Source organism: Rissa tridactyla, chromosome 3 (assembly GCF_028500815.1).
Source record: "Rissa tridactyla isolate bRisTri1 chromosome 3, bRisTri1.patW.cur.20221130, whole genome shotgun sequence".
Taxonomy (NCBI): domain Eukaryota; kingdom Metazoa; phylum Chordata; class Aves; order Charadriiformes; family Laridae; genus Rissa; species Rissa tridactyla.
In genome coordinates, this window is record NC_071468.1 from 64,006,387 (window position 1) to 64,021,234 (window position 14,848).

Sequence of the window (14,848 nt, forward strand, 5' to 3'; positions counted from 1 at the left end):
GTGAACAGGGACTGTTTGTCATTAGTTTATTCATGTTCTTTTTCTAATTGGCTGATAAGCTACATCCAGATGCTTTCAAAGCCCCACTGGGACTGGAGTGACTGTGTGAATACTTCATAACTGTAGAAGACAAAACCTGCCAATTCCCTGTTCCAGTGTTGCTACTTTATTTAGCGGATACATATTTGAGTTCCCTCTTTGAATTGACATTTGCACTTCTCAGGCACTCTGAGACTCAGATACAAATTGCTGTGATATTTTGCCTAGAAGAAATTACAAATAACTTGCCTTATATTACACGCCAACCAACGCGTTAGGGTAGCTTTATGAAGACAGGGAGAATGTAGACAGAAAACTACAGATGTAGACAGAAAGAGAGACGCACTCATTTTGATGACCTGGCTTTGGCAAACTTGATTAAAACCAGGTGGGTTTGGTTTGTTTGGTGTTTTGTTTTGTTTTGTTTTGTTTTTTTTTGTTATAGTCAAAGGGTAACTGGCAAGTTGGTACACCAGCACTCATGGGAGAAAGCAGCCTGGAACGTGGGAGCAGGTGTTGCATCGGCCAACCTGAGACAGAGGAGGATGACTAAACCCCTCCTTCATTCCTGTCCCTTGCACAATTAAATCCAATTTAGAGCAATGTGTTGCTACACATTGCGCCAACAATTAAAGGGAATAAAAGACTGACTTACTTATTTTACAACCGAAGAAGTCCTTTTTTAGAGTACCATAATAACTGCTCTTATGAAAGAGATGGCACAGGATCATCAGTGAGCAGAGGGTGTTAGTTAAGAGCAGAGTTTTATATCTTGTCAAGCAGATGGCTCCTCCAGCAGCAGGACACTCTCACAAGCTACACACAAGCACTGATCTACAGTTGGCATAGGCACTTTCTACATCAGTTCCATCGCTCCCATTATGTCATCCAAGTCCATGTGCTAACCCAGCTCCACCTTACTTTATGTCAGGAAAGTTGTCACCACAAAACAGGGTCACTGCAAATGGGTAGAGATGTTAGTTATTAGCTCTAAGTGAATAAACTGGATTGAGAAACATGGTAGAAAACTGGACTTTTGGCTATGAAATACTTTTATCAAAAAGTTTGTGAATTCCACAGAGATTGTTTCTATTTGTTAGAGCAATTTAGTGCTCATTTTCTCCCCCAAACAAAATTTCAGTTTCCATCTGGAAATATTTGATGCAAAGATGATATAGGAATTCCTCAGGTGAGACTCAGTCTGTCTGTCTCATTATCCCATTCTCCTCTGTGACTGAGGTTACTCAGGCAAACTGAACCGGCTGTGAGGTGTCACCAGGGACTCCTGTCATATGCTGGAGTAACTCAGTGAGAGACACAGTGATGCACACCCCGTGTAAAAGACTGAAGTGTACAGACCTTCAACGACTGTGCCTGTAAAATGCTGCAGCAGCTTTTCTGAATCTAAAGCTTGTTAGCAGCCAAAGGATTTCCACTAAAAATTATTGGATTTGGGTCTCAAGTTTTCATCTTTTACCGAAATGTAATTACAGGATCTAATTTCAGGAAGACAATTTTTGTCACACATTTCTAAGGAAGCTATTTTTCCAGCCAGCTTAGATGCACACTTGTTATCAAAGGCAGGCAAGTTTTTGCATAGAAGAGAAGCAGGCGTAGCAGCAGAAGAAATAAAGACAGGAGCTGAATGATGGGCTCTGCCTACGTGAACCTGTACTTCTGGTGTAGCTCCTACCGAGGGACTTAAACGTGCCCATAATAAGGGATCCTGCAGCACATCTTGTTACTCTTGAGGCAGCTTCTGCAAGAATATAAAAAACAGATGGGCAAAGGTGCTAGTAGCTCAGTAATTCCTGCAGATGATCTTTCCATGTCGAGGAAGAAGCTTTCTGGCAGGACAATGTTGGAGGGATTTATGCTGTTCCCTCTTCAGAGCCTGTTTTGCAGAGGGAGGGCTTGAGGCTGCACAGCTGCCAGCCTAAAACCTTTCTAGATTTACTACTGGAAATTCACTTAAAATTAAACATCAGCGACACCCTCCCCCAACAAAGATTAGGAACAAAAAATGTCAAGTAGGAAATGATCAGGGTGAAGAGAGAATTGTGGTGCTTCTGATTAAAATCAAAATCAAACTCTCCCCCATCCCATCCTAGGATTTCAGAAAGCTTTCCAGCACACATCTGCCTCCAGTTTCCTCTTTGTTTATTCAGTCATCAATTATCAAGAGACTTTTTGTTTTGTCTCAATGAGCTGCACAATTTGAAGCAACTGTGGTATCTAAGATGGTTCTGCCTAAACCAAACACAGATTCCTTCATGGCACAGAGAAACTGGATTGGATTAAAATTAAAATATCCAAAACCAACAGAATTTTCTCTCTAAGCTGTTCTGAGGGTTATTATAATGTCATTTTTCCCCATGAAACAAATAATACACAGACTTCAAAAGCCCTGAGTGTTGTTCTCAAACAACAGAAAGTAAATGAGATTAGACATCATGATTTATGACGCTTCATTCCTTCTTTTTAAGAAAAGGGAAATATGTTGATAATTGAAGTCACATGAACTTGGATTCTTTTGGCTCCTAAAATATTATGACATGCACTTGCCTAAAGAGCCCTCTAGGACAAATGTACAATGACAGCAATTGCACTTGCGCCTTAGAAGTGGTAGCTCCCTGGACACATTATTACCTCTGATTAAACCAGTGGATTAATGCCTGTTATTACGCACTCTGCTGATAGCAAGAAATTACAATGGAGCATCTGCCATTCATCTTCCCTTTCCAACAGAGCTCTGTCAGTGACTGCTGCTGTTGCTACATCATGTAGCTCCTAACCGGGGACTCGAATCATTTATGCTACCCCTTAGCTTACTTTCACGTTCTTACAACTCCTTCCACAGGAGCAATCTTGTGGCGATTTTAGTTAATATTCACAGACTGGCTGGGTGCATTGGCAACTCTACTTGAAGCTTCCAAAGCAAAGCAAAATAATACCAGTTTAAAATAATGGGTTTGCTGTATGGCGGATACCGACGTCAGTCTGTAAATATAAAACGCTGGAAACCAATAGGTAAAGAAATTAAGTTCCATTAGAAAATCTTTGCAGGGCAGTTAGAGCTGAGGGATGTAAAATTTCCATCTTTTTCTTCGACAAGCATTGGCCTGTCTCTTGACAAACTCCTGTCTCAATGATCAAAGTGCCAGAGCACATTCTGCGACTTGATGAAGTGCCCAGTCAGGTACCTTAACTATAAATTTGTCTTCCTACTTTTGTGTAAACCTGAAATACAGCTCATGGACTGAAAACGCACAAGCTTCTTTTTAAGATGATGTTCAAGATTTCATACAGTATTTGGTAGCGAAACTAACAATAAGAAGAAAGTACTTATATCTGTATGGGCTATTTTTACATTTATGGGCTAACATAACATATCTGTTATCTAACTGGCCGAAAGACACTGTAAATAACTATAACTTCTGTCAGCATGGTAATATGCTTTTTGTTAAGATAATGTTATACAATTCTGATGTTGGTTTATTACACTATTTTCAGGTGGAGAAGTCAGTTCTAGGCCATTAGTCCGTGCTTTCTTCTAAGAAATATATACTAATAAAGTATATAATGCCAGTATTTCTGAGTTTCTGTCATTAGCACCCTCTGTGCTAAATGTCTAGTAGCAGCTAGAATGCGTTAGAGGTGCTCCCAGAGCACATGGCTTGCTCTGTTTCATGTGAAAGTAATCCAGTTTGTCTATTCTGAGACTGCTCCACGATGCAAATCAAAGTTTGCAGTAACTTGGGATAGTATCTCAAAAACATGCTCCTGATCTGACCTAAAATACTAACGTAGGCATACTCTTTACAAGGAGAGGCTATAGAGTATCCACCTTAAATATTTTACCATGGGATGAAATGTGTATTTAAAATGTTATGAAAACCAAAACCATATTTCACATATTAATGGCTGAATTTAGTCTTCGTATACAAACATTTAATGATACAGTCAAATTTTCTACCCACAGGACATTGTGATCATCAGGCCAATATGGACCCCTTGAGTATCTGAAAAACCTTTTATCATGCTTTCAATTTACTTTATCCAACTAAAATTAGGAGCTATTCAGATGTCAGAAAGGCTCCTGCAGCTATGTCACAAAGCGAGAGAGAGAAATTAAGACTTCACAAAGGGAATGAGGGAAAGAATTCAATTAATAAAAATAATTTGCTATCTACATTACTACAAATATGCTGAAAACTTAGAAATTGCTCTTATATTAAAAACCAATAAGTTATCTTACAGATGAGGTTGATTAGCCTGATTTTCTATTATCCTCCATACTTTAAAGTTGAGAGCTTTGAACACCATGAAAAGCAATGTCTGTACTCCAGGAGTAAGATTAATCTGCTCCAACTGCTCGCATCCACACTTCAGCTTCCTTAGCAATCAACAGGGAGAAATAGGCACTTTCTGAGTAGGGTTCCTCAGACGAGTTTTAGATGTCTGTTTTGCAATGAGCTGAGTCTTAAGGAAATACCTGTTTCTCATTCTTTTCAACTATGAAAGGGAAGATTAGATGATGGCTCTAAACTTTAAAAATTTTTTTTTCTGTACAGGCATCTACAGACATTCTGTGAGATGAATCGCATCCCATCTTCAGCAATATTTCATCTGCAGAGTGAGAGGAATGCCCTGTAAGGGAAATCCAGTAGGAGCACTCAGAACTTTTCTGTAAGAAATACAGTATCTCTTGACATGGCTATTTGGGATTCAGAAATTCCGTTTCTTGTTGCTAAATCGAGTTCCCGTCATTTACTACCAATATTCATAGTCACACTCCACGACTTCATAAGCACAGAGCCTCAAGTATTTGGATCAGATGAGGGCTTGAACATGCACAGTGCTAGACACCGTGACTGACCCTGGCACGGGAACATATTTCAGCCTACGCATTTTTTGGCTTCAGTAAAAATATGTAAATACATGCTTAAGTAGTTTGATGATCAAGGGATGACCTAAGAGATCAAACTGGATGCTTTAAAGAAGTATGAGACATACAAGAAAACAACAGGTTATCATTAGAAATTATAATATATAAAAAAAAGAAAAAGGAAGCTAAAGCCATGAAGGAAAGCTAGTTACCCAGCTAGCAAGGCCAAAGAACAGCAGGGGTTTGATTTTGATTTTGAGGGTTTTTCTTTTTTATACTAAAAGTATACCTACGTTTGTAATCCTACAAATAATATATTCCCATTTCTCAGTAAGAATGGTAAAATTATTAACAACATTTCAGAACAGCAAAAACATTTAGCTCCAGAATACAATGAGACATCCTTTACAACACAGAGCAGAGAAGAATGTAGGAAAATACATTCTTAACCTGAGAATTTTATGAACATTTACAACCAGGACCTGAGTGTTTGAAAGCTTTCTCAGACATAAATCACTCTTACTGAGGGTAGCTACACAGTAATCTATAGGAAATTGCAGAGATTGTGAAATTGCAAGGTATCACCAAGTAATAATTAAAGAAACAAAGGTTAAGTGCTAGAGATGAGCTCAAACCACAAAATATAAATTTGAACTATTTCAAACTAAGTTTGGAGATTTTACATCTGGAGATTTTATTATACTTATGCTATCATTAAGGGCTGGATGGCTGTAAAACTGTGGATAAGTGTTTTCTTCTCCAATTTGGTCCCATTAATAGATCTAATAATTGCTCTTCCCCCCCCGTTTTTTGAGAGAGCATTATTACAGCAGTATGGGTAGTCACAGCAATTTTCTGTACAGCAAGTACTTTGGGTGAACACATCCCACTCACACCAGTTTGGACAAAAAAGACGGGAAATTACGCGAATGCAGTCCATGTTTAGGCACGAGGTTAGGCACGAGGAAAAATCAAACTGTGAGGCAGCAGACTGAATAGGCACTTGAAATCTTTTTTCCAACAGGGGGTCAGCAATAACTCATGTGACAAATACCATGTAATAAGATATGAGATCATCTTAGTAAATCAATCAAGCAACTGTTTCTCTGCTTTATCTAAGAAGTGACTAGTTAAAAAAATTAAAAAAAAGAATATAAAAGGAAAGGTCTGGGAAATAAAACTCAGAATTGTCCTTGTCTTACATGTGTGTGCTCCCCCGGATGGGGTGCAAGGCCTATTTGTTATCTTTCCGGAGCCATACCCAGCATTTCTCCTTGTGCAGGGTCAATAGGTGGAACAGCGAGCACCTAACCCCAACAAGTGTTGCCTTTAGTTTGGTGGGTGAGAAAAAAGTGGGTGCTGCGGGTTTTAACTACTTAAGGGTGCTGAAAGCCCAGAATTCAAAGTTTAAAATTTCACTAGATTTTTATAGAAATGGGTAGCAGAATGCCACCCTCCTGTCTGCAGCATGCTTTGGACAAAAAGTTTGGTACTTCTTGGCATCACACTGCACTAAATTTGCTAGTATTTGTAGCCATGTGTTGAGTGCAACTGCTGGATAGAACTTACAAACCTCTGTTTTTTCTAGAACATGTGGTGAGATTCTCAGACAAGGCAAAAAGTCTTTTTGATAGAAAGAGAAGCTGAAGAGTCAGGGGTTTGGGGTATTTTTAGTCGGGGGAGAGGGGACTTTTTAATAATCTCTTGAGTTTTGGTATCTCAACTGGATCCCGTGGTCCCAATGAATGGCTTTTGTAGATGTGGGCAACATAGTAACTATTTCTTCTAGACAAAACCATCATGGTGTGTTTACATCATATAGGTGGTGTCAAATCCTCATTATTGTGTTCCCTCTAAGTCCCCCTGACACCCCCATTTCTTTCCTGCACCAAGCTCAGACATAGGATGAAACTATATGTGGTTCAAGTTAATGTTTAAGTGATAGGAAAAACAACAACCAGAAATTATACTTAGAAAAGTGTTTTACATGCCTGCTCAAAATGCCACTGCCAGTTTTCTTCTCCTTGAGCACCCTTCTGAGAGTCAGAATACTTCAAGACAAGTGGTTTCAGTCTGACCTGATTTACAGGACAGAACAGGATAAACAGGTGGTCACTGTCACTCAGCTACCAGTCTATATAATTACCTAAAATAGTAATTAAATCAAAATTACTGCAATAATAAGATGGTATTAGAAAACGGCTCCTTAAAATATACTAAGGGCGTCAGGTTTTTAAATTTATTTTATCTTTTTATGGTTTGTTAACGAAATTAATCAAATAGTCATGAAAGTAGAAGATAGTTTTGATATTTATGTTCTTGGTGGTTTTGGACACAAACGTCGTGATAGTAAAGACAAAGAGTCCCTACTTGTTTAGCATGAAACCATAACACAGTGATGAAGTGGAACAACGACGGTGTGTGTACACTGTAAATTCCTTGAGAAAGAAGTTTCTGTTGTGCCCTTGTGCCCGCTGGTTTGCCACTTTCTGTCTCCAAACTACAGTCAAATGTAGGCAGCCTGGCATCTTGACTGGGGCCTTCCATGGCGTGATGCACCCAGTCGTTAGCCTCCTCTCTACCACTATGGCAAACAAATCAAGAGCATTCTTGGAGAAAGTGTGAGATTTAGAAAATATTGTGTTTCAGGACGAGACAGTCGACTTGGGGAGGAGGTCTTAAGTGACATGAAGGAGCAATAAGCCTCTGTTTTGATGATGGCAAAGTCTCAGAGGTACCAATTTTTAAATGTGTTCACAAGCATAATGGTTAGATCTGGAGTTGAGTCTTATTTTTAAAGTGTGTTAATATACGGGAATGATATTTTAGAAAAAAAAATATTAGAAGTTACTTAAAATCTCTTCTTTTTGTCTACTCAACTGGGGAAGAACTACAGTTCCGGAGTTCTTATCTACATCATACTGTTCTCAACAGAATAAATTGTTTGTAGAGAGACTTTCATTGGCAGTTACCGTATAAAATGCAAGTGAAAAACTTATAGTGTGGGCTTATATGTTTAGACTTGAATTTATCTATGTTAACAAGATATCAAAAAGAGACACAGCGTTTATCTTTCTGTACGCATTCACACCATTGCTTTATAGTGGAAAAAACCCTGCTTCCTTTCATCCTGTGTTGCAAGCTGCTCATGGAATAGAAACCTATCTTTTTGTAGCAGACATCCTAAGCCTTCCCCCTCCCACTGCTATAAAGTTCTGAGCAATCCTGATGGGCAGCATAGCGATGAGCGTAGATTTCTCGCCAGTCACTGTAGATTTTAGGCCTTTTTCCCACAAGCATATTGCTTCATTTTACAAAGATTAATTCATGTGTTTATTGTCATGTTATTTGCGCAGATAGAACGCCCAGTCTGCTTAAGGTCAAGTGCACGTGTAAGTCTTCTAATGACTGGGATATAAATAGTCCGTATATTTGGCTATTCAGAACGACATTGCTCAGGCATGCCTATCAGTTTCAGCAGAAGTTTTGCCTGTGCAAGAGATAAAGGGTCACATTTCACATGATGTCAGTGAGGGCTCCAGAAAGCTTTGCAAAGCCGCAAAGCTTGACCAGGGCAGACACATTTGCCTAGCCGCCTCGTTTCTTTTTTCCCCCCGCCTCAGGGCGAATTCACACATTTAACTATTCTTCAATATTCCTTTTCCCCACTATGTTACACGGTTATTTACCTGACTAGGTTTCTCAAAGCAGATTTTAATAGATTTCTTTTTTTCTCCTCCCCAGTGAAGGTGAGTTCAGCGGTTACGCAAGGCGGAGGCCAGCCAGGCCGGGCCTTGCCAGTGCCCCTCAGTCCTGGCTTTCAACACAGTTGTTATTCCAGTAATGTCTCTCTCTCTTAAGCTGGGGCTGCCAACTCTGTTCAAATGTGTGGTGGTTTTCTGCTGTGGGCAAAGAGCCACCAAGACCGAAGTTGGATCCACGAAACTCATTTCATGGCCAAAAGCCGAATGCTTTAACCATAACTCTCCATAGGTAATAAGGGGTAAAGTATGCCACAAAGCCACTTTTTTAGGGGGGAAGGGAGGTAGGCACCTCTCTGTGCTGAAATATGGAGAAGTCTGTTGCCCCAAAGCAACAGAGTTATGTTCTAGTAGTCTGGGGAAAGAAAAAAAAAAAAGTGCCACCCCCCACCTTTTTTATTTTGGATTGCTTTTTTCTTGGATGAATTTAAATGGCTATTTGTGAGGAAACTACTTTTATTCCAAACAAGGATTCATCTGTCTGCTTCTGCAAGGATTAAGTTTACACCAAAAGGGAAACAAAACTCACCCACATTATTCCTGTCTGTGCGGAATTTACCATAATGAAATGAAAGCACCTCAGCCGTTTGCTATGGGGCAGCTGGAAGGGTTCTGTTTTCATCTTACTAGCTAGCACCTTAAGGAGTACAATTCATATTTCCCCTGGAAAAATCTCTGCAGTCAGCATAGTTGTCCAGCAAGAGACGTGACCTCTTCAAAATCTACCCAGCGTTTCAGTAAGGAGTAAAGACCAAATCCGCCAGTGGAAGACTGGTTACTACAGCAACAAACTAGATAATTTGCTTTTATCGTCCATCCCCCTTACTCTACTGTCATCAGTAAGGTTGAACAGATTAAAACTGATGAGATGATTTCATTTTGTATGTGTTATGATGAGTGCAGCTGCCTAGTTTCTATACAGCAAATATAAGGATAACTGTATCTGTTCTGTATAAACTGGTATTTATTTACACACTCAAGTTTCTCTTCTAGTTGGCAGAACTTCTCCCTTCTCTACTAATCCTAGAGCCTGGTATGTGAACGTTATTCTTTCCGGGATAAATTCATAAAACTCAGTGCTCTGCCATGTAGAGGTTACAGAGTTAGCTTTGGATGAGTTAGTTAAGATGTGAGAACCAGGTAAGTTGCCTTAACTTTGGACTCTTCCAAGCTAGTATGCAATTCTTCCCAGCAGAGTTAATTAGCTCAGGCATCCAACCAGCAATTTTCACAGCAAACTAACCCAATTATCTCTGCATGATATGACATTGTGTCATGTCTGAGCCCAGAATTTGCCTGTCTACATATGGGAAAAATTAACCACAGGTTGTGCCATTGAAAACAGCAGCGGGTGCTCTAGGGAGAGGGGTAGTTCCCTTCTGCCCTTCATGATATAAATATCTGGACTAAAAAACACATAGTGAGTACCCCGCTATATGCCCAATGTTTGTGCCAACTATAGTTTTTGCAAGTCCAAATCATTATAAATAAAGGGCATGAGGAGCTCAGGGTTCTAACTTCAAGAATGTAGCATAAAGCAAAAGCTTTTTGACATCCAGTTCAGCATTATCTAGCAATTTTATCTCGGTTAAGTGCCCTCAGTAACTGGATAACAGCTCCAATTTAAGCAGAAGAGTGCAGATGTTCTACCTTGCACTGGAACTGCTGATGAGCTACTGGTGGCTCTGAAGAGACTTGGAGATTCAAGAGAAACCTGTGACAACACACTTTTATTGACAGTGTGGTATATTTATGACCTGCTTTACAATAGTAACTCAGCTTCTCATTGTACTTACAAATTTATTCTTGTTGTTCCTAAGACTTGAGGAAGCACTTCTCGTCCCATTTTTCAAAGGACAACACACATGCAGGGAGGTTTAAAGCCTTAGTCAATGCCAGGCTCAAGAAATCTGTGATAGATTTAGGAACTCAACACTGTTCCTCCCTCAAAAAGCTAAGGTGGGCCACTGACTGACTTTCTTCTGTGACAGTTACAAATGTTGTGTTGCTTTAACTAGCATAGCATATAGAAGTGTAGAGAAATAAGCTCAATGTAAAGCATAAGAGGGAGAACATAATTTTCTGTTAAGTATTTTATTATACATCATTACACTGATAATAAACATATCCTGGGCAGAGCACATAGTCATTATCTATTATGTCCTCAGGAAGCATTGCTCTGTTACCATTTAATTTAGTTGTTCAAGTTAATTTTCACACTTGGATTATAAACATCCACCACTTCAATGCTGAAAGATGAGGCATTAAACTGGTTCTTTTACTCTTAACCTCAGGCTGAGCGATATCCAGTCAGTCCATTGAAAAGTTACCTACTTTCACTATAGCCATTGGAAACATTTAGGCATTTCTTTGTTTCTTGCTTTCCAGCAGGAAGATAGGAATAGAATAACCCCTCTTCTTCAACCTTTATAAAAAAGAACCTCATCCACATAATCCATGTTACCTCAAGGAATGTGGACTCACAGTAGCAAGCCTAGGGTTACTCATAAAAAAACTTTATATTTGAAGCTAACCCAGAATCAGTAGTATAACCAGATACAGACCTTTTCTGACAAAACCAGCTGTTACCATTTTAGAGTACTGCTCAATAATGTACAGTTCCATGTATGGACTAGTCTTGCGTCAAAGATCTCTGAAGAAAGAGTCAGTACTCCAGACTCCCATGTTTCTTTCCTTACTAAGTAATTATCCTCTTGCAGTTTCTGGGACTTGCCCTCTAGATTTCTGTCAGCACTGTGTCACTGTTACAGTAAATGACAGCATGACTGTTTCAGCACATTTCAAAGACCGTGCAGTCAGAAAGATGTCCCTCTCTGAAGGCACGTTGTGCTTTGTTCACTAGTTACACCCACAGATCTTATAATGCCAGCTTTGCATTGATCAGTGACAAGCTTTGTCTTTTGTTCTCTTGGAAATTCAATTCTCTTGTGAAATCTGAAATTGGACACTACATGACGCATTCAGCGCAAAGTCTTAGACCTTTTAGGTTGCACGATTTCTGGCTCCTGCTCTTCCGTACAGAGTTCAGTATGAAAGGAGAGGTACCAGAATGGACACCCTCTGGCTTTATAGCGCTACCAGAACCACACACATGTCTGTGATAAATCAAGACAGTGAACATTTTCTCCAGTAGCTGCCCTCAGAGCAACCATGTAACGCTAGTTTCTACTTCCCATACCTCTTACAGAGCCAGTTGTGGGATATCCATTTGCACTTAGAATAACCTCAGCTCTGCACATTATTTGGGATACCTTGGGGTGAAATGTAATATCCTATATTATATATGACACCACGGTGCTTAATTTGTTAGAGACGCTGAAGAATAATAATAGCAGGCGAAATATTTTTAAATACAAGAGATGTAACCTCTGAAAGCCAGTCTCACCTTTGGCATGACCCCTTGGAGTCATTTTTACATTCCTAGCAGTTTCTTTACAGAGCACAGCATATGTTCTCATTCTTGCACATGCATCTACTACAAGACATAGATAATAATACATGTAATGGAAACGAGTTCTTGTTCTGCTCACTGCTCCTAAAGAATCATTTGCATTAAGGATGATGCCAAACTCCCGACTTTGGACTGACTTGTTATAAAAACGGCCAACCTGTGCAGAAGACTTTCATCTTCAGGTCATTTTTTTGTTCTCAACTACCCCGTCACCCCCTGCTTTTTTTTTTTTTTTGCCTAATGGATAATAACATTTGCATGGATATAATTTCCTTAGAACTTCAGTATTATGAACTCAATGCTATTTAAGCTGTAGATTATAATTGTCATGATAAAGGATCACAAGTGTATCTTTTCTGTCAGCTTGTTCCATTAAGAACCTCTAACCATGGATCATTGATGTAACAGATCATTACAGCCCATTGTGTCAGTTCATCTGTTGGGATCTGTGCATTATAAGCATGACAGATTTCCTCTGCAGCAATTATAGTCTATTGTGACAATAGGATTTAATGAATATAAACAACAAACCACATAATCTGTTATTACAGAACACAGCTATGCACCCAGATGGGAATTAAGTTCCTAGACATTGCCAGTTGCATTTTTTAAAATTGTGACTATTTCAGTCTTTGTGTTATTAGATGCAATGCTCTGACTTATGGCATACATTTATCTCAACCCTGGCAGGTGAAAGGTCTTCAGCATTTAAAGCCTAATCCTCATGTTCTGTGATTTATTTTTTTCTGAGTAAACATTATTTTTTAGGTTTTTAGACACTTATTCCCTGTCTTCCACTGTGACACTAATCCTGCTGTTACTGTTTCAGTACTGTCATTGAAGATGAAACAAGCAAATACAATAAAACTGGTCACAGAAATTAATGAAACACAGCAGAACATTCCTGTATTGTTTCCAAAGAATAGACACTTCTGGTTAATATAAATTTTTACAAATGACGGGCAAAGTGCTGCTCTGGCACAAATCTGTAAAATCACAATGGTTGAAATTTTGCCGATTGATGCAGCTGATTTGATATATATTCGTGAAATTAATAATTTCTTTCAAAGCAAATAAATGCTCCTTTACATTAAAGCTGTGCAGTCTACAGAAGTTCACATTTTCCCCAGGCTGATTTTAAACATCTAGCTTGATTACAGAGATTTTAAGCTTTTGAATAGAAGTTCTGGAATTGAGTACCTCCGAGATTACAAATATAGTGTTGGTACAGCTATATTTTCATCTAAGTGGATGGGCACTACTGGAAAAAAAATACTTTGTTTAAGTAAATGAAAATTCACCATAAAGAATAAATTAATGAGGACTACCTGTGGATGAGCTATCTAAATGCCGTTGTGAATCACCACGGCCATTGTCATGTACTTTTGAAAAGAAATCCCCAATTAAACTTGCTTCCACATATTTGTATCAAAAGAGGAAAAGATTCTTACCCTTACCTAGCATGCGAACACATTTGGCATTCTGGTCAGGACTATCAAATGAGATTTCTCCGCACCTCTGAAAAAAAAAAAAAGGATATATTTATTTCAAGACTCTGTGGTATTATCCATGACCTTCTCCTCTGTTACCTCTGTTTATGTTTGTCACTAGAGATGTTCAGAGACATGTTATTAAAAATGCCAAAATCAGAAGATTTTCAAGTAGCCAAAGTGTGAGGAAGAATGGACACCTATTACCTTTGTAGCTCTGGCTCAAGAAACTGCTTGATTCATGTTATTGTTTGTTGGACCCAATTCTACAGGAGGCCTCATTAACCGCTGGTAGACATTGCAGCCCTCTCCAGTATACCGATTTAGTTGTCAGATGGCTGCACCCTAAACAGGATCTGCAAAATGATTCAACTGAAAACAAAACAAACAGCACTGCTGATTCAATAATTTGTATTTCTGTAAAACAAATTTATTTGAAAAAAAGCACAACTCAAGATATTTATTAAGGAAAACTGTCACTTCACAAAATTTGCACTCTCCGTAACACCTGTGAGTAAAATTGTTTTTTGTAAAGTGCAGATAATTTACATGTCTATGGTGTTTTGTTAATGAAAAATAATATTCCCATATACAGATATATTATGAGGGCTGATGGCCCTGTACAAACCCAGAGAAGGAATATAATTATAGTTAGGATCAAAATGCAAAAGTGTTGGCGTTGTTTTCAAAGAGAAAACATCATTTTTCAGACAAGCATGTCAGGTTAGCTGCCAGGAGAAACATAATTGGTGTGGCTCATGGGTCTGATCCAGCTCCAATTAAAGTCAGTGAGTGTACAGATCCCACTCACTTCAGTAATGGTTGCTTCAGGTGCTACAAAAAAGATTCAATTTTGTAACACTACACTCAAAGCTCATGACAGGGGCTCAGGGACAGCCTCATATTTTATAGGTAAAAGTGGTCTGTACTTCCTTATCTGCATATTTATGACTTTGGTATCTATGACCAAGTGGGAATAAAAGGGGAATAAAAGCACAGTCGTTCAAGTTTAGAAAAAACAGAGCGCTATCCATCTCCCTTCCTCTTCCTTTCTCTCTCTTATGCAGTTTCCTGTTTTCAGCACCTCTGGCTTTCTGTCTCACGTGAGACAAAGTGGTTTGTACTGTCTTTACTGTCTTTTTTTTTTTTTTTTTGTTAATAGAAGTGACATTTGCAGCAAATAGGAAACCTACAAAGA

General features: G+C 38.9%; 1 protein-coding gene across 3 annotated transcripts in view; it reads right to left on the reverse strand.

Annotated features, from left to right (window-relative positions):
• The window catches only part of PDE7B (phosphodiesterase 7B), a 179,118-nt gene that overhangs the window by 105,569 nt on the left and 58,701 nt on the right, over window positions 1–14,848 (reverse strand). For 2 of the 3 annotated variants that reach the window (XM_054197326.1, XM_054197327.1), the window contains one exon: window positions 13,618–13,678. In XM_054197326.1, coding sequence (XP_054053301.1) covers window positions 13,618–13,678 — 61 coding nt within the window. Of the gene's footprint in view, window positions 1–13,611; window positions 13,679–14,848 lie in introns of all 3 variants that reach the window. The other variant, XM_054197325.1, reaches the window with a different exon arrangement.